This window comes from Aquila chrysaetos, chromosome 7, assembly GCF_900496995.4.
Source record: "Aquila chrysaetos chrysaetos chromosome 7, bAquChr1.4, whole genome shotgun sequence".
Lineage (NCBI taxonomy): Eukaryota > Metazoa > Chordata > Aves > Accipitriformes > Accipitridae > Aquila > Aquila chrysaetos.
In genome coordinates this window covers 28,032,423-28,058,960 of record NC_044010.1, presented here as the reverse complement: position 1 = coordinate 28,058,960, position 26,538 = coordinate 28,032,423, and the positions used below count along the sequence as shown (strand labels likewise).

Below are 26,538 nucleotides of genomic sequence, written 5' to 3'. Positions count from 1 at the left end.
ACTTGTGTATGTTTCATTTAGATTTTGATTGGAATATGTTCTCTTAGAATAAGTGCAGACCTTGTTGTAATTGAGACAAATTTGCTTTTTTTCATCATACATATATATACACACACAATAAATACCTAGATCTATCTTATATACCTATTACCTGTCTTATCTCTATATATTTATTACATATCCCTATATATAAAGTACATAGATATAAAACTTTTCCTTCATTTTTCTAATCAAAGATTCCTAAATATTTTAAATAAAAGAGCTCACAGGGTTGTATATAGAGTAGTTTTGTTTGTAAGATATCCCTTTTATTTCTGTCTTTTTCATGTTTGTCACTGAACATTTAATTTACTATTCTAGTCCGTTTTGTTCCTATAAAGCAGTTTAATATCTGAAGAGTTGAGTTCAAGAATAACTTCATAAATTTTGTATCCTTTAGGAATAGGAGCTGTAATTGCATTTCAATCCATTTCTGAAGTTCCAAGCAAATACTGATTTTTTTTTTTTTTTTTTTTCCTTTTTTTCCTCTCTCCCCTCCCATAGAAGTGCATGCAAAAGGAAATCGAAAGGCTCCTTTTATGGCACTTATACTTCAACTGCAGATGAAGAGCCAAGCGATTTGTCGTTCTTTTACACTGACTCACTCATATTTCTTGCTGCCTCTTCAGCTTCCCAGCTGTATTTAAACTGTGTGCACTGGAACCAGAAATACTCTTAAAATTTAGTCATAGGAAAAAAAAAATTTACTTATTTCTCATGCAGCAGTAGGTGGTAGTTCAAATTTTGTGTGTGTGTGTGTATATTCATACATATATGAGCATATGTTTGTGTGTATATAAATATATATATGTGTGCCTTAGTCCTAAGCTGATTGTGAGGGAGGAAGGAGGAGGAAGGAAGTGAAAAGTAGGGGGACACTTTCCTAATGCTAAATTCCCAATATTCTCTGCTATTAAAGCACCTCTGTTTGAAGTGCTTACTTAAGTCTACGTTGTTTCACCTTACATGGGTAATCTCACACTGACAATGTTTGCTTGGTCTTGAAGCTTTCCAAAGAGTTTAAAATCCCTTGGTGTGTAAGTACATCCTTGGCGTGACACTGCGTGAAGGGAAGAGAAGGGGCTGGTAGCTCGTGCACCGAGTAATGCCGACCCCGCTGCTCAGCAGCTGTGACACAAAGCTGTCTGTCAGAGGAGGTCTGTGCTCTTCATGGAGCCGCTCTCTGGGCAGGGAAGGGGTATGCTATTAGCACATCAGTTGGGCAAAGTATCAATTGAAGTATTTTCCGCACTCAGGAATTGTGATAGCTTTTACTTGGGTCAGATCAACTGAGCACAAGTTGTTGGTGTCCTCAGTTGACAGCTTTTAACGCACAGAGGGTGCACTCCAAATCATGAGAGACATACTGTGTGTTTCAAGGGGGGGGGCACTCAGTCATTCTGGGGAATTCTTGTGTTTGCTTTGCCAGTCGTTTCTGTGGCCGCTGCTACAAGTACTTGTTCATGCAAAGATATGAAAATCAGAAGATAGGAGCCGGTCCTTTAGGAGAAGGATTTTGTGCCATTACTCTGTCGTGGGTTTGTGGCAGGAATTCCACAGCATTCTTCTTGCAGCGGTTACTGGGTCAACTTTTTTTACCCATTTCTACCCAGAAGTCATGATTTCTGGCTAAAATTAGTTGCCAATACCACGAGTGCTGCAGTAATTGCTCTTCTATTTTTTTGTTTCATTAAGATCTGGGTTTGGTTCTGTTGTACAGTTAAGGCCTTTTAGATGCTTTTGCCATGCATATCTCAGTATCTTCAGTATTTAGAATTGCCAAGTGGTTCAGCTAGAACATAACCCATTCCTCACACCAAAGCAGAAACCAGTCTGCTGTAAATGACCCCAGCTGCAGCATTTCATGTTCCTTGTTTCTCACGTCTGGCTGTGGAGCCTTCTGCTTCATAGCTGTCGGTTTGTGTTGCCCTGCCTGTGCCCGATACCTCTCCTGGGGAGGGAAACCTCCAGGCTGGCTGCTTCATGCTCCCATCTCTGTAAAATGACACTGGAAAATGTTGGGCACAAACCCCAATAAGTGGGTGGTGGGCATGGTGACTGCCGTGTGACTTGGCACGTGAGCCTTCAGAAGGGCTGTGGCTGCTTTAAGACGCCCAAGTCAAAGTGAAGGTGACATGTTCAAGGTAGAGGTGCCAAGCTGAAAAGCAAATGATTATATCCTCATTTCTCAAAACATCTGTCATGACAAAGCAGAATCCAACGAATGTAGGTGATGTATTTTGAAGTAACTTTGTCTCAAACTATTCAGATCTTAATTTTAAAATATTTGCATTTATGATTCTGAATATTTAGAGGAAGCCACATTCCAACCATTCATTTTGTAAACGCCCTTTTTCAGACTGTCTTTTGGTTTTACCTCCAACAGTTGTCTCTGGAGCACTGCATTTTCTTTTTTGTTTTGTCGTGGGTGTTTTCTTCTGCGCAGGAGGAAGCAAAGCTTAGCAGCACATTGTATCCCTGCCATCAGAGGGCACATGGAGGCAGCTTGGGCTGTGGTGCCATCACAGATGGATGGTCTTCTTAGCCAGTGTCTGACAACCACCTGGGTCTGGGCATAAAAGCATGTGGCTTGCCTCATGGTGTGGCTTGTTGGCAGTACTTGGGGAAAGGCAGCAGGGTGTATTTTGGTGACGAGTGTGATATACCCCCTTTTTGTTCGTGAGGCCAAGAGGCAGGATCTGCCTATGCTTTTGAAATTGCATGATGTCATGCTCGTCCTGAAATAGCATATAACTCTGACTAAGAGGTCATGAGCATTTTTCAGCAGTGGCATTCCTTGCTGTTATCCACACCTTTAATTAAAATTTACCTTGAAGACTGCCTGAGGGACAGCCAGATGCAGGTGCTGGCTTTCAGTATAGCTGCAGAGCTCTCCCTGCGTAGCTACAACTCAATCAAGTGACCTGCAACCTCTGGCTGCACTTGAGACTCGGCACAGCCTCATGGCCCTCCTGCCTGTACCTGGGCACTTGCTGGAAGCTTTGGTGTCCTTGATGTCCAAGGTTGAACATCTTTAGGAGTAATGGCCAAGCTGGAAACTTCCAGGTTTTCTCTGTCTACATCTGTCTCATACATGCCTCTCCTCATCTTCCTGTCACTGTGCGTGAGACCTCCCAGGCTTTCCTTGCCACTGGGGAAGCAGGCTGCTGTCATTTTCCTTCTTTCACAGCAGGAAAACTGAGGCACAATAAGTCTCATTGTTGAAGGTTATATAGAAAGCTTTTCTTTAAGTCCCATGGATCAGGAGCAGAAGATAGTGCCTTAACTTCAGCCAAGTCTCATTTTTCTAGACAATCTGAATATATTTTCAAGGTCCAAAATAGGAGATTTAATTTCTCATTGTTTTTCCCTCAGCAGGTTAGGCCAAATTAATTTTGTCTGTTTGGTGGATAAAACGTATGTTCAGGCTGATGTAATGATTGGGTAGTGTTGTAAATGTCGCATTGTAGGGAGTAGTGTATTTTATATGGGTTTGGTTTACAGTTTCTCATAAACTTCTGCCAAGCAAAGTTTTGTGGTTTGTTTATACTTGCCATTAAGATAGTTAATACGGTAGGTTTTTTACTACAATAGATAACCCAAAAGGGTGCAGTCCACTTTGTGCTGATAATTAGGCATCTGTGAAGTAAAACTGAAATAAATTTGTGCTATATATCATGGTAATAATGTTGTTCTCTGGTTTTGCAACCCTGTACCACACTGAGCTTAAGGATGAGTGCTCATCTCCCAGATGCTGCAAAAAAAATAGTTGAAGTACTGTATCCTTTTTGACTCCATAAAGAGATTTTTTTTTTGTCAATGGTATGTGGAAAAACTGACTTTTTTCTTAATTGCCTCCTCCAACTCCAATCCAAGAAATCCTGAAAGGCTCTTAAAACTTGTCAATTTTTTCTAATGGTGAAAGCAGCATTGTATATGTGCCTGTTATGCTGAATTGTTTCCAGGTGAGACCCTATGTTTTGAATTATCAGTCTTTTTCTAGCGTTTGGGGAAGAGGAGTCACAGGGGCCTGACAGAATTGCTTTGCTGAGTAATGTGTTAGAGATCCTCACTTGACATGGAGGAAGCGTACATTTCAGTTCTTTCGCTTTCCAGCTCTTTTTATGTCTTTATCTATGACTAAAGTGGTACAAATATGTCAACACATGTTTTACTTAGTGTCTTCCCTTCAGAAATGTCTGCGAGTTAACCTCAACTTCAAATTAGTTACAATTGGAATTCCCCAGAGTGCTGTCATTAAATCAGGCTGTCACAAGGTGTGTTTAAATTGGCCATGGTCATATACTGCCCTGACCTGATATAACAACACACTGGGTCCTCGTGGTATGTCACGCTACTGCCTTGACACAAAGTAGGCAGACAGGCAATTGGGATGTCTGCCTGTGGCACATGTTTATGAAAAATGCCAAAGTCTAAATAGTGACACATAAGCAAGTAAATTTAGTAGTATACAAGAGTCAGTATAAGAATTTTAAGAGTCAAATTTAATGGGGCTTAGTCATTTCTATACTTGGGAAATTTTCCTTTTGCAAGTGTGGCTTTGACTAGCTGCTGCTTAATTCCCTTTGTCTGGGTCTCTGCGTGCCAGAGCAGTGGGAGATTTAATGCAGGCAAGAGTTGGGAAGCTGTTGATGTTTTAATTGTGAATGCAGGTGAAAGCAGATAAATGCTACAAATGCCGTGGCTGTTCTTTAGTGTTCCCTATGCTCATGGTGTTCATTGATACAGACTGTCCAAAACACAAAATCTTCTTGCCCCTTTCTCCCCTTTACATCTCCCTGTGTTCATCTCACCCTTCTTTTTCCCGTGCTCATCTCTTTATCCACCACCAGAAAATGTATTTGGAAATTGTCGTGGTTTAACCCCAGCCGGCAACTAAGCACTGCACAGCTGCTCACTCACCTCCCTCACAGTGGGATGGGGGAGAGAATCAGAAGGGTAAAAGTGAGAAAACTAGTGGGATGAGATAAAGACAGTTTAATAAGTAAAGCAAAAGCCACGCAGGCAAGCAAAGCAAAACAAGGAATTCATTCACCACTTCCCATGGGCAGGCAGGTGTTCAGCCATCTCCAGGAAAGCAGGGCTCTGTCATGTGTAACAGTTATGTGGGAAGACAAAACACCATCACTCCCAGTGTACCCCCCCTTCCTCCTTCTTCCCCCACCTCTATATGCTGAGCATGATGTCATATGGTCTGGGATATCCCTTTGGTCAGCTGGGGTGAGCTGTCCCAGCTGTGTCCCCTCCCAACTCCTTGTGCAGCCCCAGCCTACTCGCTGGCCGGGTGGGGTGAACAGCAGAAAAGGCCTTGGCTCTGTGTAAGCACTGCTCAGCAATAATGAAAACATCCCTGTGTTATCAACACTCTTTCCAGCACAAATCCCAAACGTAGCCCCATACTAGCTACTGTGAAGAAAATTAACTCTTTCTTAGCCAAAACTAGCGCAGAAATACAGCATGAAAGAATAGCCAGGGGTATTTCTGGCCATTGCATATTAATTGACCAGGGAGATTAAGAAAAAGCAACCAAAATGCTCTAATCTTCGTTATCTCTTGCTCTGATGGGTACTTTAGTCTCTCTGGCATTTGAACTGCAGCTGGAAGAAACAAACTCGGCTTGAACACGGAGAAAAAACTTGGCAAGACTAGGAGGATTAAGGTGGTAGTGTTGATATGTATTGCCTCCTCCCATTTCAAAGATAGGTTTCTGTGTTGCATCCCCAGAAAGCCTCAATGGACAGGCTTTCAACCATACATTTTGTGTTGGTGTCAGCAGCTGGGTGTCCTTCGTTTAAGTATACCTGCAGGGAGGCTGGCTTCTGACCGCTGGAGTAAACCCCTGCTGTGGCCATGTGGACCCTGGGGTGTCAGAGTCCCCATGCAGTGGGGAAGTGCTGCACGGCTGAGGAAGAGTCAGGCCCTGAATGGTGTCTGGATATGGAGCGTTGTTGATGAAGGAATCATGGAGGGGCCAGATCTTTCTGAGATTCTTACTACTTAAATACTTCAACTTCTACCTGTTTTCTCACACTTGTATCTAGTCTGTAGTGACATTGTGTTTCTTGACCATTCTTCCCTCCTTCTCTCCCATTATTCTTACTGTTAATGTTGTCTTGTGGCACTGAGTCAAAACTCTTAGGCTTAATTGGAAGTCCAGCTCTGAGCCCAAAAGATTTGTCTGAAGAACATAGAAATGGGATATCTGGAGTCCTTTTGAAATTTTTGCTCTTCTAAAGCTAAAAAAGCATTATTGATCAGGAAAAAGGAGGGTGCCGAGGCTAAATTCTTCATTGGAAATACTCTCACTGGAGGAAAAAGGAAATTAACCTTTTATCTCTGTTGAGTATTCATCTGTTTTCAAGCCATCTTGTCACTGATATTAAAACCAACAAGTTCTCATTGGTGTAAGCTTTTTCATTAAATTGGAAAGTCAATTTCTAAAATTTCAGTGAGAAGTGCTCCAGTGGGAATCTCCAAAATGATTCCTTAAAAAAAACAAACCCAAAACATTAAAAAAAAAATAATCTACCCCCTACTCTCCAAGCACTTGAGCTAGTAAAGCTGAACCAGATGTGAAGCTGGATGAAGGGTCTGTACTGCAGGTTCTGACTTAGCAGGAAATGACTTCCATTTGGATGGATAGAAAGATTTCCCTTTTTCCATACTGTGCAGACTGAGCTTTAGGCTGTTCATACCCCTGAAAATTTAAGGAACACTGAACCTTGTGCCAGCAGCAGTATGCGAGTTGCAGTGGTTCAGGGTCTTCTTGGTGGGGAGCTCAGTCGTCCATGACACAGGAGTACAGAAGGGTGCAGCCAGAGGCAGTATTCTCATCAGCTGTCTTAATACAAATTGTTCCTAATTGGGAGGAATTCAGTGCCCTAGAATGAACACTAGGAATTACAAACTTGCTTAAGCGTTTTCCTTGCTTTTTTCCCCTCCTTTGAAGTTTGCCATCAGTATAGGTTAATGCCAGTTATTGAAATAGATTAATTTTGCACTACATGAATTGTTCATCACTGAATTGGTGTTTTAGAGAAACTGAATTCATTTGGGGAGGTAGTGTGGAAGGTGTTATGATTTTTTGCAATATAATATTTCAGCTAATTGGTCGGAAGTTCGTATCTTCCTGATTTTTGTAGTAGAACTGTTAGAAATGGAACTAAAGTGCTTCTCACCTGTTCTAAAACATTATTAATGGTACAGCTTATCTAAGAACTTCTGTGGTTTTGTAAGTATTTTAACAATAAATAAAATAATAAAATAAATTAATTAAAAAAATAAAATAAATAATAAAACCTAATCACTTTTCTTTATAAATTAAACCAGGCATCACCAAATTGTAGGCATCATGTTACTGCCTATGTTGAATAACTCCAGAAGTATTTTGTCCTATTCACATATTTTATATGCTGTTAGCATATTCTGTGTCTCACATTCTTTCATTAATTGGGTTTGTCTCTCATGTTGGCTGTTACTTAATATCTGGGTAGTTTATGATATATTTTTAATAACAATTTTTTTCCTTTTTAACGTGGAGGTTGTTAAAATAAAATTCAGAAAGCATAGAAACACCAGAGCATTAATGACTCTAGAAAGACTGGTAAGTGTTGGATTTCTTCTTAGGACAAGTAAAGTTAGAATGGAATTGATGAAACAGCACATTGCTTTGAGAGGTAATTACAGCGATGCTGAGCTGGCAAATCCAATCACCATTTGAGTATAAAGCATTAACTGAAGTGATGGATGAGCCTATGGGTGGAGAGAATTAATCTAATTGAGGAAGCGATGAGCAGAAGATAGCCAGGCTTTCATGACCCCTGATGAAAGCAGTTTGGTAGCTGTGCAGGCTACCTATATGACTTAAGTGAATGTTGAGCTTGTTTCAGGAGGTTAATGGCACCAAACCTGTACATTTAGTAGAAGGTTGACTTGCAGAGAAGGGTTAAATTTTTTTGACCTCGCAAAACAGAGCCATCAGCTGCCATGTTTTCCTTAAGTAATAGGCAAAAACTTTATAAGCAAAAATTTTAAGTTGTCACTTGTAATAACTTTTGATGACTGAAATGTGGGAGGGAAAGGTTCTCTATGTATCTTCGTGTACTAATCAACTCAAGAAATCCTTCTGATATGTCTGCGAGATGTTCTGAGAAGTTCTTGTGACATCATGATATATACCACCCCATTTCAAGCGCTGTACTATTTATAATGCATGAAAAAAATGGGAAGTGAGAAATTTACAGCTGGGTTTTTCAACACGTATTGTCACACCAGCATGACTGTGTGCCAGTGGATGCATAGCTGGATATCCCTTCATAAAGTTACCCAGCAGTTCGCTCTATTTTACCTTTCAGTGATACATGTAGCAGTAGTTTTTGTGGTCTGTACTAGAAGTAAGAGCTCAGCATTGGGGTGGTTTGTGGAAATTTAAGAATTCCACCTCTTGTGAGGCTGTGCTATTAACAGCACAGTGTAGTAAAGCATTTTCTGTAGTAAATACTTTTTTTCTTTTGCCTTCTAACAAAGGCTACACACTTCGAATACATGGGTGAAACAGGAAGAGCATACGGGGCGGGGGGGTTCCTGACAGAAAATGTTTCTAATCTTGAATGCAATGTTTTGGCTTTGGTCACATGATGACAAGCCCTTTCTTCACATGGGTTCTCTATTTTGATCACTGCTGAGGGAAAAATAACACTCAAATTGTGACCTGAGTGAAGAAGAAAAGGTTAAAGCAATAAAATGTTGACCTGGAGAACTGGATCTATGCTTGCTTCTGCCATGAAAGTCTTCTGCTAGGCTTGGCATGCTGTGGCCACCATAAAAAGCTTGGTACAAAAGGTGCTGCTTTTTCTTCTGACTGCATGAGTGGAGGTAATCTGCTCTGCAGAAGTCCTGGCCTCTTGCAGCTGCTACTGGTGGCAGCTGTATTTTAAAAGTTTAAGATGGCGTATTCTCTGAAAAATGTTATTCAATGTCTTAAATTGAACATCCAGAGTTATTACATACTTCTGGTATTTTTTTGTCCACTTTCCCAATTGTAAAACAAAGTTAGTCTTCCAGTTCTACTCTGTTGTTGTTGTGTGAGGGTACCAAGACGATGAATTCCATAAACAGGGCAAGTACTTGGTTTGGTACAGAGTTCACACAGTCTGCCTCAGATAAGCTGTAGGGTAGCAGGTTGGACAAAGAGACACTGAATAGTCCATTCTGAGTACGGCAGAAGTTTTGTGGAAACAAACATGTTGTAACAAATCCAGATTTTTCTGCTGATTCTTAAGCTGGCTGAAATAGGGCTGCGCAGGTGACCTTCACTCTGCCTCTTCCATCACATTCAGTCTTAATGCATTTCTGATGTCAGGATTTTGAACTTAATATTTATTCAGTGTCATCAGGCTCACAGAGCCTAATTTTGTGTGTTTTCAGATATGTTTACTTTTCTATTTTTTAAGTTTCTCTTTAGCAAGAATAATCAAAGTGAGAAAGAATATGGGTTAAATATATTATTACCCCATCTTTCTCTAAAAATGACATACGTCTGGCTGAATCCTCCATCTTCCAAAGAAAACTGTCAGAACAGTAACACCAGCAAAGGCTTTGTTTCAGAGAGAAAACTACGTCGGTTTTGAAAAAGTATTCTCACATATCAGTCAACAGGTACCTTCTGTGAATGCACAAGGTCAAATGTTACATGCTACCTCATCCACCTGTCTTTCTAAGCAGGTCAGCTGTGGAAAGAAACTTCTAATGGTATAAAGTATACCTTCTTGTTTAATTATGGGGAAAAAGATAAATGTATCTGTTGGAGGCAGTAGGGCAAGAAATGCGTGTTTGGTTTTTATAAATGTTCTATTTAAAAATTAGATTAAAATATTTGTAGTGCAGCTTTTCTTGTTTTCTATCAGTTAATGAAACCAGGCACGTTTTTTGTATTGTTTTTGTAGAAAAGGTTAAAAAAACCGCAGTAAAAGGAGCGAGACAGTCTGAAGCACATAATTCAGTTGTTTGATAAGGTCTAAGAACTCAAAAGCAGCCAATGTGACACTTCTTGAAATAGCTTATTTCAATATTTTTTTTTCTATTAGGAAATGTGAAAATAAACATAATTGCAACCTCTTCAGTAGAGGAAAACAAAAAGGAAAATAATTAGAAGTGGCAAAATGAATGTCTGAAAAATGCTAGGCAATATGAATTGCTTGTCCTGACTTGCTGTGCAATGGAAGGTGCCCATCTGAGTTCTTAAAAGTTTGTCTCTTATTAGGTGTTTATATGTGTCCGAATATCACATTATTTCTTTTTGTTGTGAGATACCTGATTTACTAACCTAGTATAATCCAAGCCTAGTGAAACTAAAGAAGACAGTTTTTAAGCAGTTTGTACTTTTGTGGTCACTTAACAGATGAACCAGAAACACTATTGCTGAGGTCCCTTGTGGGTCAGACTTTCAATTCTGTACATCACTGTGATTTTTCCAGACTATGATGCCAATAAGCCATTTAAAAGATCAGTTACATAGACTAGAGGTCTGGCATAACCCTTTTCTTTCCTGGTTCTGTGCCTAATCTCACAACTGCAGTGCAGTTTAATTCTTGCCCCACTGTCCGTTCCCATCCCCAACATACTTCAGGAAAATAGACCTTTTTGGTATAACTCCCTACTCCTAGACTTTCAAGGTGAATGCTGAAATCTTCATTTCACACTTGGTTTTGACTTCCTTTCCTCTCTTCTACTCCATGCAAAATTACTTTGGTAGCTCTTGTTTAAATTTACTACCTGGATACTCAGTTTCACATAGTTAGTGTACTCGACTTAGTCTTGAAGTTGGCTTGTGTACCAAAGCCAAAGTTAAATAACAGAAGGTACAGTGAGGTGGGTTCTCATGTGCTAAAGTGCACTGTTGGCTTAGTTTTTAGCTTCAAGTAGTTCCTGTGTTGACTCATGTGTTTAATTAGCGGCACCATTCAGAGGAGTGTGCTGGTGGGATCAAACCCGGTTCCTGAGAAATCTCATCCTTTTGTCAGAAGAAGTTTTTCTAGCATGCAAGGTTTGGAAAAATGTTAGGTGGAAAATACCCAGGCCTCTGGTGTGCAGGCTTGTTGAGGGAGAGTTTGGTTCGTTGCCTATTAGCTTTCTGACTTGCTTTTAACCAAAAACCTGGTAATTAGGCCATCCCAAATGCACTCATCTTCCTGTTTGGATTCCAAGCGTGTGTCCTACTCTTGTAGTTTGCTTTGTGGTTTTGTTTTGCATTTTCCTTTAAGGCATTAACTCTTAAGGCATGTAGAGGTTCACGGTTGTATCTGTCCATTTCCACTCCCACAGTTAAGAACTTTGTGCTCTGGACCTTTCCTGTACGCAGGGATAAATAGGTATCTGTGCTCATCATTAATCATCTGCTGGAAGCAAAGCTAGACCTAGGCCGAATACTTGACAAGCCAGTCCCATCACATGTTCCCTGGAGCTCATCTGGGGGAGCTGTGGAGGCTATAGAGGGGTGGGGGGTTTGTGCTTTTGGGAACCTGAAGCACAAGAGGCTGGAGATCAGGATGATGGCACCTGCAGTAGTAAAGGTTATGGATGCGTAAGTTACCATCAGCTCAGCCTGTTAGGCTGAAAGAGCACAGGCTGCAAGCTACGTGCAGCACTTGCTTCTCCTATGTTAATTCCAACAACTGTCTAGAGCCAACATATATTGCCTTCCTCTCTGTAGGCAGACAGCAGCTTCTTGCTGCTACTGATTTGGTTCCTCTCCTGGAATTAGATTTCCCCAGCTTTTTGCTCAGGCTTGATGGCTGGTAAAAAACACAGTGCAGATGGAATCTATTTGCAATAAAATACAGTTGGAAAGTGTATTGAAGGCAAATCTTTCCAGATATTAAAATGTCTGTCTTGAACGCCTTTTCATTCTTTTTCACCCACTGATGGAGTATATGTTTTTGTTTAAGTTACTTGGCAAAGTCATGGTTTAAATACATTCAAATGGATGAGCATTGATTGCAGACAAACGTGAGCCACTTCCCAGTATCGGTAATTAGTCCATAGTTATTTGTCATCCTAAACTGAAAGCTTTGCCACATTTTTGTGTGAAGTTAATAGTTGCAGACTGAAACCTCTTCTTAAAATGTACCTTATGCTGCAGCCCCATGAGTTCTGAAACACTGTTAGAAAGAAAAGTCATCTTTCTTGTCATCTGTGTTCTGCCTCTGTCCCTGTTGCAGGTTATTGGAATACAGTAAGGAAACTTTCATTTACTAACTTTTTCTTATTTCTTGAACTGTTAAGAGGTAGCAGAGATCACTTTACCTTTCCTTCAGTTTTATCTTCACAAAGTAACAGGACAAGGCACGCTTCTGAGTGAAGTGAATAAATAATACATTGGTGCCAGCTCTTACTGCAGTGACATTGAGAAGAGGAAGTTATTAGATACACATTACAGATCCATGGTTTAAACATTGCTTGTAACTATGTACTTAGGTGCGTACTAGCAGGAGCTGTACAGTGGTATGTGTTTTAAAACCAGAAATATGCCCATTGGAGTGGTTGGTACGTTTCTGTTGGAGCTGGTGGAACCAATTACCTCTTAAGGCTGCCTGGAACCCCAGTGTGTCTGTGGCATCGGAAATAGAGCTGAAACCACCAAACTTCAAATACCCCCTTTCACCAGACACGGGAGCGTAGCTGGTTTGTATTAATGACCCAGTGTGCTACTTGGGACGCTCAAGGGAAGCATCATTTCCATGGTAGGGGGAATGGATTTTAATATCCCATATGTGGGGAGGTAGAAGCGGAAGGTTCAAAGCCATGATGACCTCTGTGTCCACCGTGAAAGGAAAATGCCGGCCCTCCTTGCCAAAAGTCTCCACTGACAAGAGATTGAGATATACTAATGTTGTAGGGGAGGTTGCAAGTATTTTCGTAGCTACATTCAAGCCTAAAAATTTACCTCCGTTGTTTACTGCTGAACTGTTAAATTCAGATGGTGATGATGACAATAGGGCTTTACAAATCTGTGAACTTGTCAGTGCATTAAGTAATTTTTTTGAGCAGCCTTTGAAAAATCCTGTTAGCAGCACCACTAAGCTAAGGTGAAATGTTAACAATTTCTTGTAAATGAGACACTGTAGTCTGTGGTGCTAATAAAACAATGGCTGGGACGGTATCAAGGGAATATACAGAAAAAGCTGTCAAGGTATCATGGTTCCAGGAGTAACAAGACCAAGTCATGCCTGTTTACCAAAGAAGGTAAAATGTGATGATAATAATACCAGGAAGTAAGCACACTTGCTACGTATATTAAATAAAACTCCAAGACTTCTGTTGCAAACAAAGACAGTGGGTAGACTTCACATATTTTTAGTATTAGCAAAAGTATGATGTCTTGTAAGAAACATGAAAAGTATCAGCATCTACATTCAGTTGGTAGTAAACATTTGTTTGAAAACAGTGGATTTAAACTGATTACTAAGGTGAAAGGTGAAACAGCACTGTGGTGGTGCTAACTGAGAATGGTACCAGAGCACTTAGCATGACAGGGAGAAACAGCTCTGCAGACAGTGCAACAGGGAGGGGTTTGCCCCCATTTGAAGAGTTGATGCTTTATGCTGGATGTTGTAGTATAAGTTCATTCCCTTCTCTATTATTCTCCATCGTCCCTCTTGCGTGCATGCTCTTTGAAGAAGAGCCAGGATGATAACAGTGGTTATCATATCATATGCTTAACCAAGCATATTTTTTCATGTTTCTTACAAGACATAGTACCTTTGCTAATACTAAAAATATGTAAAGTCCACCCACTGTCTTTGTTCAGAACAGAAGCACATCAAGATACAGCACTTGTTTATACTAAACCTGCGTCTTCAAGCATGAGGCTCAAAGTCCCCTGATTGCTGACAAATACTGGGAGACCTCCTCCTTCCCTGTGGTCCCCAGCCCCTGAGGAGCACTGCTAATGGACTACTTGGCATCGTTGATTTTCTCATGCCTGTCATAACCATGGCCTCTTGAGGAGATGTGGTCATCTTCTGTTTGCACTGTTGAGCAGTTACTGTGATTGACTCTTAGGAGTGCATGAATTAGTGGGTAGCTTTGATATCTAATGTGAAACTGTTGCTGTTTTTACTGTTAGGCATTGCTAGGATACGTCCCTGACTGTTGTGTATTCGTGCCGTTTGGTGTGTTATACTATGTGGTATATATGAGCATGATTAAACCATCAGAATAATGCCAGTCCAGTTAGTTTCTGGTATTTGGCTTCAAGGAAGAAGCTTGTTAAGAGAATGTAAAACACTTCATCTCCCTGTCCCTTTCTCTTTGGAAGACGGTACTATAGGGGAAGACGCTAACTCATCTTTGTATAAATAAAAATAAAATAAAGTAGACAGCTGGGAAAATAATTACTTTTAGAGAAAACCTGGCATACTTCTTTAGAACCTGAGTATAGCTCCACACTTCTGTACAAGAGAGTTTTTAAAACCTGTTAAATACGGAAATTACCTTCTAAAGCCTAATTTCAGGTGTCTTAATTCTGTAAGTATATAGCAAGCCTTTCAATTCCATTTAGGTATCTAAATCTAAGGCAAACCCACTTCTGTTTTCATTGTTCCTTTTTCTTGAAATCTGCAATAAAATATAATCCTGTGAGATACTACTCTTGTGATTGAGTCCTGCAGATTATGTTGCTAGCAGAAATATGATTTTTCTAGGAGCGATCAAAACGGTAGAAAGAATATTCTAGAACATTTTTGTGCAAGCTTTTTAGAATATTTTCAGGAGCCTGATCCCATAAACTGTTGTAGTCTTCCATCACTTCTGGCTTTTTTTATGTTCTCAGATGGCTAGTTCTTCAGGAAGCAGCAAGTCATAAAGGGGATGTAGGTGGGGGCTACCTTTTAAGTGTTTACTTCTGATGAGTTACTGGAGAGGAAACCAGGGCCAACTGTAATGGCAGGCGCAGCCAACCAGTGCACAGAGAGAACTGTCGTCTTTCATCCTGTCCCCTTCACCATCACACCCCCCCAAAAAAGGGAGGGGGTGCAAGGGAGGAAGCTTAGCTTGGCTTTGATGCTGAGAATTTCCCAGCAAACTGCTGTGGACTGACATACCTGAGTTGATTGCTTTTGTGTAGCTAAAAACAGATGGATATTGGATGCATGCATACAAATCATGTTTGAGGTGGCCTTCCATGTGACTAATTGATTTTCCTTTGTTTGTTTCATTAGGTTGTTTTTGTTGTTCTTTTTTAACTTCATAAGCTTGCCAGTATCTGAGAGTGATCATTCATGTGAAAGGAAGAGGAAAAATAATTGCACTTTTTTTAAAGCATGCTCTGTTTGTAGCTTAGGTGAGAGAAAGACAGAGAGCAGCTTTCTTTAATGTGGAAAGGCATATGGTGTCTGATGCTCTTGATCAAAATCTGGATATCTTATACTCAGTGTGCCTTGTTTAAATGTCTGTAGCTAGCCAACACTAGAAGCCCCTTAACCTGGAGATCAGAAACAGATACTGGACTTTACAGATCCACCTCACTCTTGCAGTTGAAAGGTGATGGTGTATGTATAGCATTTATTTCATGCTCATAAAAAGGTGAAATACTTGATAAGAAAAATAAAAACAGAAGAAATACATTGTTCAGAAAGGAGTTTCTAAAAACAACATTGGAAATTTCAGATGTACTGAAATTAGATTTCCAGGAGAAAACTGAACAGTGGAGATGGTGAAATTTCTAAGCCAATTCTTAGAAATAAAGAAAAATTAAGAGAAGAACTCAGTGGTTTTGTGCCCCTTCTTAAGTCTTTCTCCCATGTAAATGGAAACGGGTCATCCGTTACGCAGACTCTTCTGCAAGGTAGCTTTTACCACACCCATTTGTATAACCTACCTGGGCTTCCCCCAGTGGAAAGCTTCACTATTACTTTAAGTCCCTTGTGTTTCTGGAGGCCAAATATTCTGGGGAGAAGGGAACAAGGGATTCACTCTTGTTTGTATAAAGACTTAACTTTCTTCTAGTAGAGCCAGGCTTGTGGCATACAAGGACTTTATCAATATTTCTTAATACCCTATTAAGAAAAATCATACTGTCCTCCTTTTTGCTCTGAGTTCACTTGCAAAGTTGTAGTAGGCAGCATATTATGAAATGAAATATTACAGGCTTGGTCTCAAAAATGAGGTGAAGGAGAGAAGTTGTTAATTTCACCTAAAAGGCTGTTCAAGCGTATGCGATGCTATGAAAAAGATGCAAAACCACTTGTTTATGAAGGTGACAAAAAGTCACTGCATGTTTGAATATTTAAAGATCATTTATTCATTAGTAGTAGATTTCAAGTAGAAGATCAGATTTAACAAACCCAAAATCTTGCCACAGCTGGGCACTGAGTTAGAAGGCATTTCAAAAGCAACAGCAGCAGTAGCCAAGCATACATTTTTTTGGCCTGTTTCCTATATCATTCAGAACAAAGAGTAACCCCAGAAAATTCTTGACACATTAAGCCACCAAATGCATTTGATAGTCAACTTCACTATTTCCTCCTATCGTCCAAGACTGATTAAAGTCCTGAGGATTTTAGGCAGCTATATGAATTTAAAGCACTATGATGGATAACAATATTTAGCCCAATAGTTTGATGTTTCTTTGTGAGAGTAGGGGTGCATGTGTTGCCATCCTAACACACGTCAGTACCATGAGTCGTTTATGGAGGCCTTACACATCAGTTGTACAGCAGTGTTGGTAGTGCAGAACATCTCAGCTGAGCTTGCTGTGCTGGAGATAAAACCTCAAAGACAAAAACTATCAACAGTCAGCTAAGCATGAATTGCAGCATCATATGTCAACTGTCTCTGTCCTGTCCTTTGTGAAAACAGACAGCTCTGCACGCAATTCCATTCACACAATGCTTTTAACAACAGAACAAAAAACTCAGCAGGCAGTGTAGACAATTCCACGTCAGTTCAACACTTGGTAGTCCTCTGCAAAAGGCATGCGAGGTAGTCCACAGCTGGCCTCTGGATGAGGTGTCTCCTGGGTGAGCAAGTCCTGAGGAACTCTCTTGCTTCCGTGTACCTATCAGCTGAGTGCATTTTGAGCTAATTTGAGCTTCTTTCAAAATAAAAATTGATTTGTTGACAGTAGTGCAGAGCAAGCATGTTTGGAGTGTTATTTAGCTGTCAAAATATTGTATTGCTGATGGGTATTCTTTTGCCATCCCTGTGCAAAAGGAGGAGCTCCAGTCTGGCATCTTGCTAGTTTTCTCACTGCATTGCTAATGTTGACTTTTGGGGGGGGTTTGGCATTTCTGATCTTTTACTCATTGGGACATTCCGGAGTCTCTGATTCTTTCTTTTTTATTTAAAGGGGAGGGAGGAAGATAGAGAAACAGGTAGCTTCTTGTCCTTAGAGAGTTTCTGAACTTGTTCTCTCTTGTTATCTTGAAATCATTTTGTTGCTGACACATCATTATCATTTTCTTCATTTAGCGATGATAAAATAGTAGAAGAACAACCAGAGGAAGATGAGGAGCTAACCGTTGTGGAAGATGAAGATGCTGATGATGATGATGATGACGGTGATGAAATTGAAGAAGAGACAGAGGAAGAGTATGAGGAGGCAACTGAAAGAACTACCAGTATTGCAACCACTACCACCACAACTACAGAGTCTGTGGAAGAGGTTGTCAGAGGTAAATTCATGGGCATTTAGCTTGGGACTGGAAAACCGATCCTGCTGCTTTCCATGTTTGCCCTTTACAACAAAAAATGTTCCAAACAGCAAAATACCTTAAGTTGCAGCATTGTTGTGCTTTGGCTTCTGTAATTTTCACATTGAATCCCCACCCCTTTCCCATTACAAATATGCTTTGGAGGTGTCTGTCTATGAAGTGTGGTTGTTGTGTATGATGCAGATGGAAGCAGAAGGGTTGGTTTTATTTTAAAGTAACACTAAATAAAATTTGATGCAATATGTAGCAAATACCACAGCAAAAGTATGTGTGTGGGTTATCCTGTGCATGTGTTGCAGAAGGGTAGGGAGTGTCAATTCAAAGCAGAAGGTAGCACTAGCTGGTTTTGTCTCTTATATTAACAGCAGCGATTAGTCATTTTGTGTGATTTCTGTTAGATACCTCTTTCCAGTATTTCTCCATGAACTAGTAATTCAGTAAAATCAAGTGAATTTAGAAATAACTATGCAGAAAAGTGAACCTAACTAATGAGTTGTATTGGGGGGGGGGGAGGAAATAGGAATGCATTGCCCAAAAAGGAAAACATGGAGTGAGAAAGAACTCTTCATTTCTAAAATTTGTTTTTCATGATATTTTGTAGTTATTAACATAACTGCATTTTAAACTTTGGATTTTACCCTAGTCTATGGACAACACAGCAACTTAATATTTTTAAATGCCACGTTTCTCGTACAATACATATTTGAATGAATTATCCTTATATTTCTATTTTAATAAGTACAATTCGATGTGGTTTAAATCTCAGTAAGATAGATGCTAATTTTTCTACAGTGCTTACATCTTTACCAATAAGTGCTGGAGATGATGGCAGAAAATGAAATTAAAGGCTACAGTTAAAAAGAAAGGAGTTGGGACGTGCAGGAAGCAGAGGAAAAACGGCAGCGATTGGGGCAGTCGAGAAACGAGGCAGAAAACATCTGGCCTGGCTCCTTTCCTCTCCCCTTGCTTTCCCACCCCCTGCCTCTGGGGATGCTTGGGACTGAAGTGCCAGCAGAGTCCCCCATTTTGCATGTGGCAGCATCCTTTTCTCTTGAACTATGGTGCCAATGTTTGGCAGAGCAGGTGTGGAGCAGAGGGCTGCCGGCTACGATTCATCACACGTGCCAAGGACAGAAGGGTGCCCAGGGTATGCTTTGGAAAAAGCAGAGTTACTTCATTTATGTGTTTCTGTTCAGTCTGCATGCACATAAGCTCGCTAATCAAAAGCGCTAATGCTTCGCTAAAATCACTTGCAAAAGTTTCTTTCTAAGGCTGGCAACGCAGTCTTGTGCATTTCTGTCTTTTATAACTGTGTTGAGTGTTTTGCTCAGTTATTGGAAAGCCATTTCAGTGAGGAGGGGGTGAGAGGAGATTATGTTTAAATCTTTAAACCAATTAAATATATTCCCATATGTGAGCTTTCACCACCTGGGGATAAAACGTCCTGTTCTCGCTGGTAAATGAATATTGAGAGAGAGAGGGAAAAAAAAAAAAAAGTAGTACACTTGACTTTAATGGGATTTTGGATGAGTGGAAATGAGGACAAATTAGGTAGAACGTGTTTCTTTACTGAGGTTGACATTTCAAAGAGGTTAAGATGTTTAGCCTTCAGGAAAGTAGTGTGTAATAATATGAATGTAAAATACAAGAGAGATGAGGCAAACTATTGAAGCCACCTTTTAAAAATCCGTTAGAAATGTATACACTTGCTAGGTGATAATGAAATGCTATTGTCTTCTTTTTCCCAAGTCTAAAATTTCCCACCTTGGGTGACTTGTCAGTAAAATACGTGTTGCTGCAAGTGAGGTGAGGGCAATCTGTTACCAATACAAGTTTTCAGCGCAGTTCTGCCACAGCCCTTTGGGCTTTCTGACCTCCGGCTGTCCTGTTGAGACTGTCCCTGAGTGTGTGTAAATGGCATCCGACAGAGCTGCACTATGCAAAATGCTTGCTTATTTTTAAATGTAGAAGTGTCCAAATAACTTAAAGCCTTGGCCCTTCCTTTTACTTCCCTTGCTGCACTTGTGAGAATGCTTCCTAGAGGGCCCCTGTCCTCCTGATCCAGCATAGGAACTTCAGTGGTGAGCATCTGCTGTTGTCTTGCTGTTGCAAACAGAAAAGTTTGCCGCTGTCAGTGCAAATGAAAGAAGCAGAGGTACCTTGTAGACAATGTACGTATTAAGAAGTGGTCTGTCCTATGGAGACACCTTGAAAGCCTTTCCAGGTGGGGTTAAGTGTTGGAATTTCATTCTCATGGACATGAGCTCTGCTCAGGCTGCTTTTCCCAAGCGTTACTAAGTGCAGTTCATAAAATGTATCCTAGGATGCTCTTCACAGACACTTTACAGGCAGTTTTATGTATGCTTTATGAAGCTGTGACTAATATTATGTCATTAGCATTAAAGAGCACAGTGAGTGGGTTTGTCGAGTTTGAGGAGTTGCTTGTCGTGTGTGAAATCAACAAAGAGCAACTCTTCAAAACCATAAATTAGGATCTAAATTTGGGCTGGTCGTGAGCCCTTTCTCCCCCAAATCAATAGAATGATTGCCATCAACTATAAGTAATTGAAAAGCATATATGTGATGTTATACTTGAGCCATTGTACAATCAATTTGTCAGGCAATTTTATTTCTATGCGTATTTTAATGAATCGTGATCAGAGTAGCCATAGCAGAACTACTTGCAAACTTATTTCCAGAGAATGGGAGAGGTCATTGGCATGAGGACAATCTTTTCATTCAGTTTCTGCAGCAACCATATTTTGACAAGCTATAGTGTTTATTCAAAAACGTGAATCAATTTTTCCTAGCATGGTACTTGCCAGTATTCACTTTCCTGCCTTTTGTGAAGGACCATTTCTACTCTTAGTTCATATGGAGTAGGGTAACAAACCCAGTTTAAACTTTCAGATACACTCTTGCTGAAGTTCAGATGTTAAATCCAGCTGATTGTGGGTCTGATGTTGCGGGGATCTGAAGAGTGAAATTAATGTCAGATCAACGTTTTTCACCTTTCATCACCGGGAGATGTTATCACTGAATTTGTGCTGAAGAAAGTGTGGCTCGGTTATGAAGCTCTGCAGGAGAACTTTGGCTCCTGACTTTTGTCTCTATATGGAGCAAGGGAGGTGACTGCTGGCCAGGATTTAAGCAAGGGAGCAGTTTGATTTCTACTGCCATCGTTGCAGCATCGCCAGTGTTACAGAGCTGCTCCCGAGGCATCCAGGCTCCAGGTGATTCTTCCAGTGTGTGACCAAAGCAAGCAGGAGCGCTGCTCCCCATCATGTGCAATTGTTTGTGATTTCATTTCTGCTGTCCTTCAGCACAGTAGGTGACGAGAAAAATCAGTCTCTCTTGACGTACAACAAAGAATAAGCAATTTCAGCTTAGTGCTTCCCGTCAACATAGCAGTCAATCAGGTCTCATTTAAAGGAGAGCAGCGGGGTCAGCGCAGCAGCCTGGCAGAAAACACTTGGCAGTTTCTTCACATACCTATCAGCAGATGCGGGGGATTCAGCAGCATAAGCTTGACCTGCCTCATCTAGCGTATAATGTTGCCCTTTAGCAATTGGTTTTGCTTTCTGTAATTCAGCTGGATTTCTTTGAACAGTTAGGAAAGAATTTAAGCAGTCCTGCTTGATGTGACATTTTGACTGTGTCTACAATATGGAGTTGCAAACGAGAGACCGTATGCTGGTTTCCTAGCAAGAGAAAAGTAGCCTGATGTTTGTATGGTAGCTCTTAGCTTTATTGATCTAGCATGGGGGTTTTTTGCTGAAGATTTTTATGTCTAAAAGACTTTAAATCCATTCAGTGACAGCTACCATCTATTCTAAGGCAAGGGAGGTTAACCCTGATTACTAGACCTATCAGCTCTAAATTTGGGGGTAATATTAGTAGCATATGCTGGATTAATTGGGCTTTTTTTCACCCTCCATAGATTTGCCCCACTTTCTTCTTTGAAAGGTTATTATCTTTCTTTTAAAGTAGTAGTTCCTTGTTCTTCATTTGCTTCAAGACTATGCAGTATACTTTAGTTGGAAAAAGATAATGTGTGATTGTATTCCATCCTAAGATCCATAGGTTGCTATACGAAGAGTACGCATTATGATAACTCTACTTTTTTTTGTTAGGAGATCTTCATTAAGAATGATAATCTGCTCTAACATATTGAACAAGAGCTGATAAAATTAACCTGATGGATTTGCATTAAAATGACTGATAGCTTTTGATTAGACATTATAATTTAAAGCACAGCTATTCTACCATGATATAATACTCCAAGATATGTTGCAATTGGAAGAAATCTTTTTTTATGTTCTAGTAATCTTGTTGATGGAAAAGCAATATATTATTATTATTTTGGGTCAAGGGCAAAAGTACTGAAATACTAAACACAGTAATAGTGGTGTTTTATGCAAGGTTGGAGGGCGGAGTGTGGTTTCATTTGAAATATATCCTGCCAGAAGAAATCCCCCAAGAATCTGTTTCCTTAGAGAAGATGTTGTTTTACTATATTGAAGCAGTAATTAATTGAATATTTTGTTTTTCTCTATAAAAAGACTGGAATGCGCTTTTGTGCTAATCCTCATATTCACTCACATATTCATTCACAATGTTAGCATAACCATGATGTTATGTGGAAATGATACCTTTTCTAAAATACACATAAATTATGAAATTTTATTGACCTACATTTAAAATCAAGCTGGGCTTTTTGTTTGGATTCTGGCCATCAGTAGTAACTATATGGCACCTTGGTTCAAAATGTAGTTGTGTTGTGCACAAGTAAATAGAAAATGTATTTTTACGTATTTGTTCCACTTGGGAATTATAAGGCTTTGTATTCTAGCCAAGTATACAATTTTTTTTTTTTTCATATTCCAAATATTCCCCTCCAGTAACTTAAGAATAAACATTAAAGAAAGAAATTCAATCTCAATTGCAGAGGATAGAAATCACAATTTTAGAGTATTTAACAGTTTTAGAAGAGCTGTTCTTCAGTATTGCATTTAGAAGTCACTATTTTGCTTTTTTCTTTTAACTTTCTCTGTAGAAAGTATTTTAGCAATTTTGTAGCTTGTGCACCAACTTTATTCCTAGAGTATGTGCCAACTTCACAGCTGTCTTCTCCTAATTCCAGAAACCTCTTCTGAAGTCAGCTTTTGTCTTTGAATACTCAAACTAAAATTTGGCTGCCTCTTCTAACCATATATTCAGAATGAGGAAGTTTTTTTTCAGTGAAATTATCTTTAAATATTCCCTTTTGATTAATTCATTGAGCAAAACAGTATTGCGCCTTTTTGGAACATGAACAGCATAACTAAAAGAAAAACAAAGTGCATTTACTCTTGTCTAATTTTTCTCAGCTAGTTAAAAAATGGAGACTGATATGGGTACATGTGTATTAATATCCTCAAACTATAGCTCTCAGATCCTGAAGACACAGAAGCCAAAATTACTCCAGTTGTAATATTGTATATACTAGCACATGATAAAGCGGAGCATATATGTCATGATACGTATTCGAGAGGTTTATTCCTTTGGCCTCACTTGCATTAATCAATTACTCTGTTCTTCAGTGAAATATAAATGGTAAACTGTAAGATTGTGAGCCCATATACCTAAGCAGCTAAGTGGTTTAGGTGCTTGTTTAAGACTTGTTCGGGTCCCGTGTGATTATGATACACAATTTAAACTGACAGCAACATAGACGAAGCAAACACATACCAGTGCTAGTGAGTTGGTTCATACCACCAGTATGATTTATTTATATGTACTTGAATATATCAACTTCAAGTTTGAAGAGCTGTTAGTATAGAAGGAGTCATCAATACAATGTATTTTCCATTAACCATGGCTAAATTAAAAAACTTGTAATATGTGTAAGCCACCATGACGGCATCTTTCTACTGTAGCGTTAGGGTAAAGAGGTTTTTCAGAGGTGTAAACTAAACATAGGACCCAACTTCCAAGACAGGTCAGAGTTGGTAGTCTAACTCCTCCTGTTTGTCCTTTTTTTTTTCTTAAATCTCTTCAAATTTAATTTCTGGTTTAAAGTTTGGGACTGACTGTGCCAGCATTTAAATGAGCTTAGTTCTCATGATCATGTAAATAAATTCAAATCCTGAAGAAAATATTGAGTAACCTTGATGTTTACAGTGATAGAAGTATGTAAATGTAGCTTTAATTTCCGGCCCCCCGCCATTAGAAGTTTAAATTCTGTTTCAGATTCCTCAATTGAAAATGTTGTTGTTCACAGAGTAAGTGTTAGTCCCATGTGGAAAAAAAAACCATGGAGTTGAGATTTTGAAATAAAGCAATTATAATTTCACTTTGATTTGAAATGGGTTTTCTTCAAGGTACAGAAAAAAACAATTTATATGGTAATGAAAAAATGTAAAATGCCATTCAGAACTATATTTTATATTTCCCTCTGTAAAAACTGATCATCAAAAGTATCTAAAATGTTTGCACATAAATTCTAATTAGCTCTACTTAGAGCATTTTGGTAAGTGAGTATTTATGGAAGTACTTTGTGTAAAACCACTATAAATCAATGTCTACATACTTGAAGACTGTGTATTTCCTAGGGTGCTGAAGTCTGTGCTTTTCAAAGAAAAAATAACATAGTCAGTGCCGATGTTTAGTGTAACTGATTAGTTTTCAGTATATCACTATAACTATTAATTTAAAAGCAAATCAAAAAGCTTTCCCACAGCACTGTCCTTCAGGGAATGATGTACCTACTTGGTTAGAAACAACTCTGTTAGCATCAAGAGGCTGGAATAAGTATAAGAAGCTTGGAATGAGGAAAGTTGAATTATACTTTCCTGATTATCTCAAAAATAATTTGCCGTTTCAGAGAAGGAAGGTATTGGCAACTGTAATCTTTGGTTTAGGGCACAGAGAAGATAAGAGAAATTTTACTATTGAAGAAGGAGAGTTTCAAAACTGTAAGAGTCTGAAAACAGAATTTAGACCACTTAAGAACCTGGGTTGTGGCAAAGGCTTGTCCTCTTTAATTTTAGCCAGTTTCATGGAGCCAAAGGCAAAAATGCATCTTTGGAGGGGGGAGAGAGTGAGAAAGTTCCTTAAACAAAGCAAAGCTCACCATTAATGCTGTACTGGATTCATATTATTTGTGGTATCAAGTAAAATTGAATTACACAGTTGCAAAAAGTAGCTCATGTTTTAATCAGTTTTCAGCAATAAGATTAATATATGCAGCAAAGACAGCTCTGAATTTTTTGATGAATCATTTAGCAGTGTATGCTGCCTGCCTGCTGCTAAAATCTGAAAATACCGTAGCTCATCCATCATAGGCATTAATTGCTACACTCAGTAGCAGTGGAAGGGGAAATGGTATTTTGGTTAATAGTCCAAGAAAACCTGTTGAATTTCCCATCTTGGCACTTCATTTCCCCATGTTCTCAGGTGAGGTGGTACAACTGAGGATCAAATGCAGTGGCTTTTGTCTGTAAGGACAAGATATGGAGAGGCATTGGAGGAACAACTGGCCCACCAAAAGGAGTGATGGGACCATTTCCCAGGCATTGAAGCTGGTTTAAAAATGTAACTTCACCCAAAGCAGGGGTGAAGGAACGATACTCTGAGCCCTCCACAGAGAACAGGCAATGGCGGACAGTGACGGTGACACTGGGAAAGGGATGACAGCAGCAAGAAGTTTCCTAGACTGGACCAGCAACATGCTTCCCTTAAACACAGTAGTCATGAAACAGTAACCCAGAGCATTTGTCTCCTCTCTTGTTTAATCTTCATTTGGGTCATAAACTGTTTACACAGTAGACCATTTCTCTCTGCAGTGAAATAATTGCCATTTAGGTCTCACCAATAGCAGTACAGTTGGCTGTGCAGACTGGAGGGAAGGATGTCCTTCCACTGCCCTGCACTGTCAGGGAGTGCCTTGGAGATGACAGGTCTGGCAGGAGGCAGGTCCCTGGCCACAACACTGGGCTGCAGTGCTTCAGGCTTGCTCTTTTTAATATGTTACCCTGTGGTTTCCTGAAAGCTTGTTCAAGTGCATCTTCATGTGTATAAATGACTTTAGTTTTGAAAGAGCCAATTTCTTGTTATCACTGGCATCAGTTATTTGATAGGCAATTACCTTTGCTTTTGCACATGCAAAAAAAAAAAAAAATAAAATCTGCTGCTATTTCTATGAGAGGAGTACCTATAGGAAATTTCAGATTATATCTGTGAACTGTTCGCATCCTGATAACATTTAACAATGAGAAATGAAATAAATCAGACTTTACAAGAGAACTAGTATTTTGAGGGAAACCTAGAAGGCACTTACTGTGTGGGTAGAGGTCAGCCCATAGCCAACATTAACTAAGAAAGACTGAGTTGTTGAGACCTTTGTGTTTTTTGAAATGACATTTCCTGTCAGCAAAAATTCTCTTGATTATACCTGTTTCTTTAATGTCAAGAGTCACTATTCATTTTTAATTGACATATGGCAGCTCTTCCAAGGCTGTGCAAAGTTAGCTTTGCATGAAGATTTGAATGTAAAATTGGACAGCAGGGCTGGATTTGATTTTAAAATAAATCAGAAGAAACACTTGTATACTAAATGTGGTCTATAATTAATTATATGCTAGTATACAATTAATTGTAGTTAATGTGTTGTGCAATTAAATATTCTTACTTTGTTTTCTCTTAAAGTAAAAAAAGCCTAGTATTCCTTCACCCCCTGCTATTCCTTTCCCCCTAATTACTTGGTACAGGATTGTGACATTTGTAG

General features: G+C 39.5%; 1 protein-coding gene across 4 annotated transcripts in view; it reads left to right on the top strand.

Annotated features, from left to right (window-relative positions):
* The window catches only part of LOC115343587 (amyloid beta precursor protein), a 243,124-nt gene that overhangs the window by 120,264 nt on the left and 96,322 nt on the right, over window positions 1-26,538 (top strand). For all 4 annotated transcript variants that reach the window (XM_030019716.1, XM_030019719.2, XM_030019718.2 and 1 more), the window contains exon 6: window positions 17,530-17,732. In XM_030019716.1, the coding sequence (XP_029875576.1) occupies window positions 17,530-17,732 (203 nt within the window). The remainder of the gene's footprint in view (window positions 1-17,529; window positions 17,733-26,538) is intronic.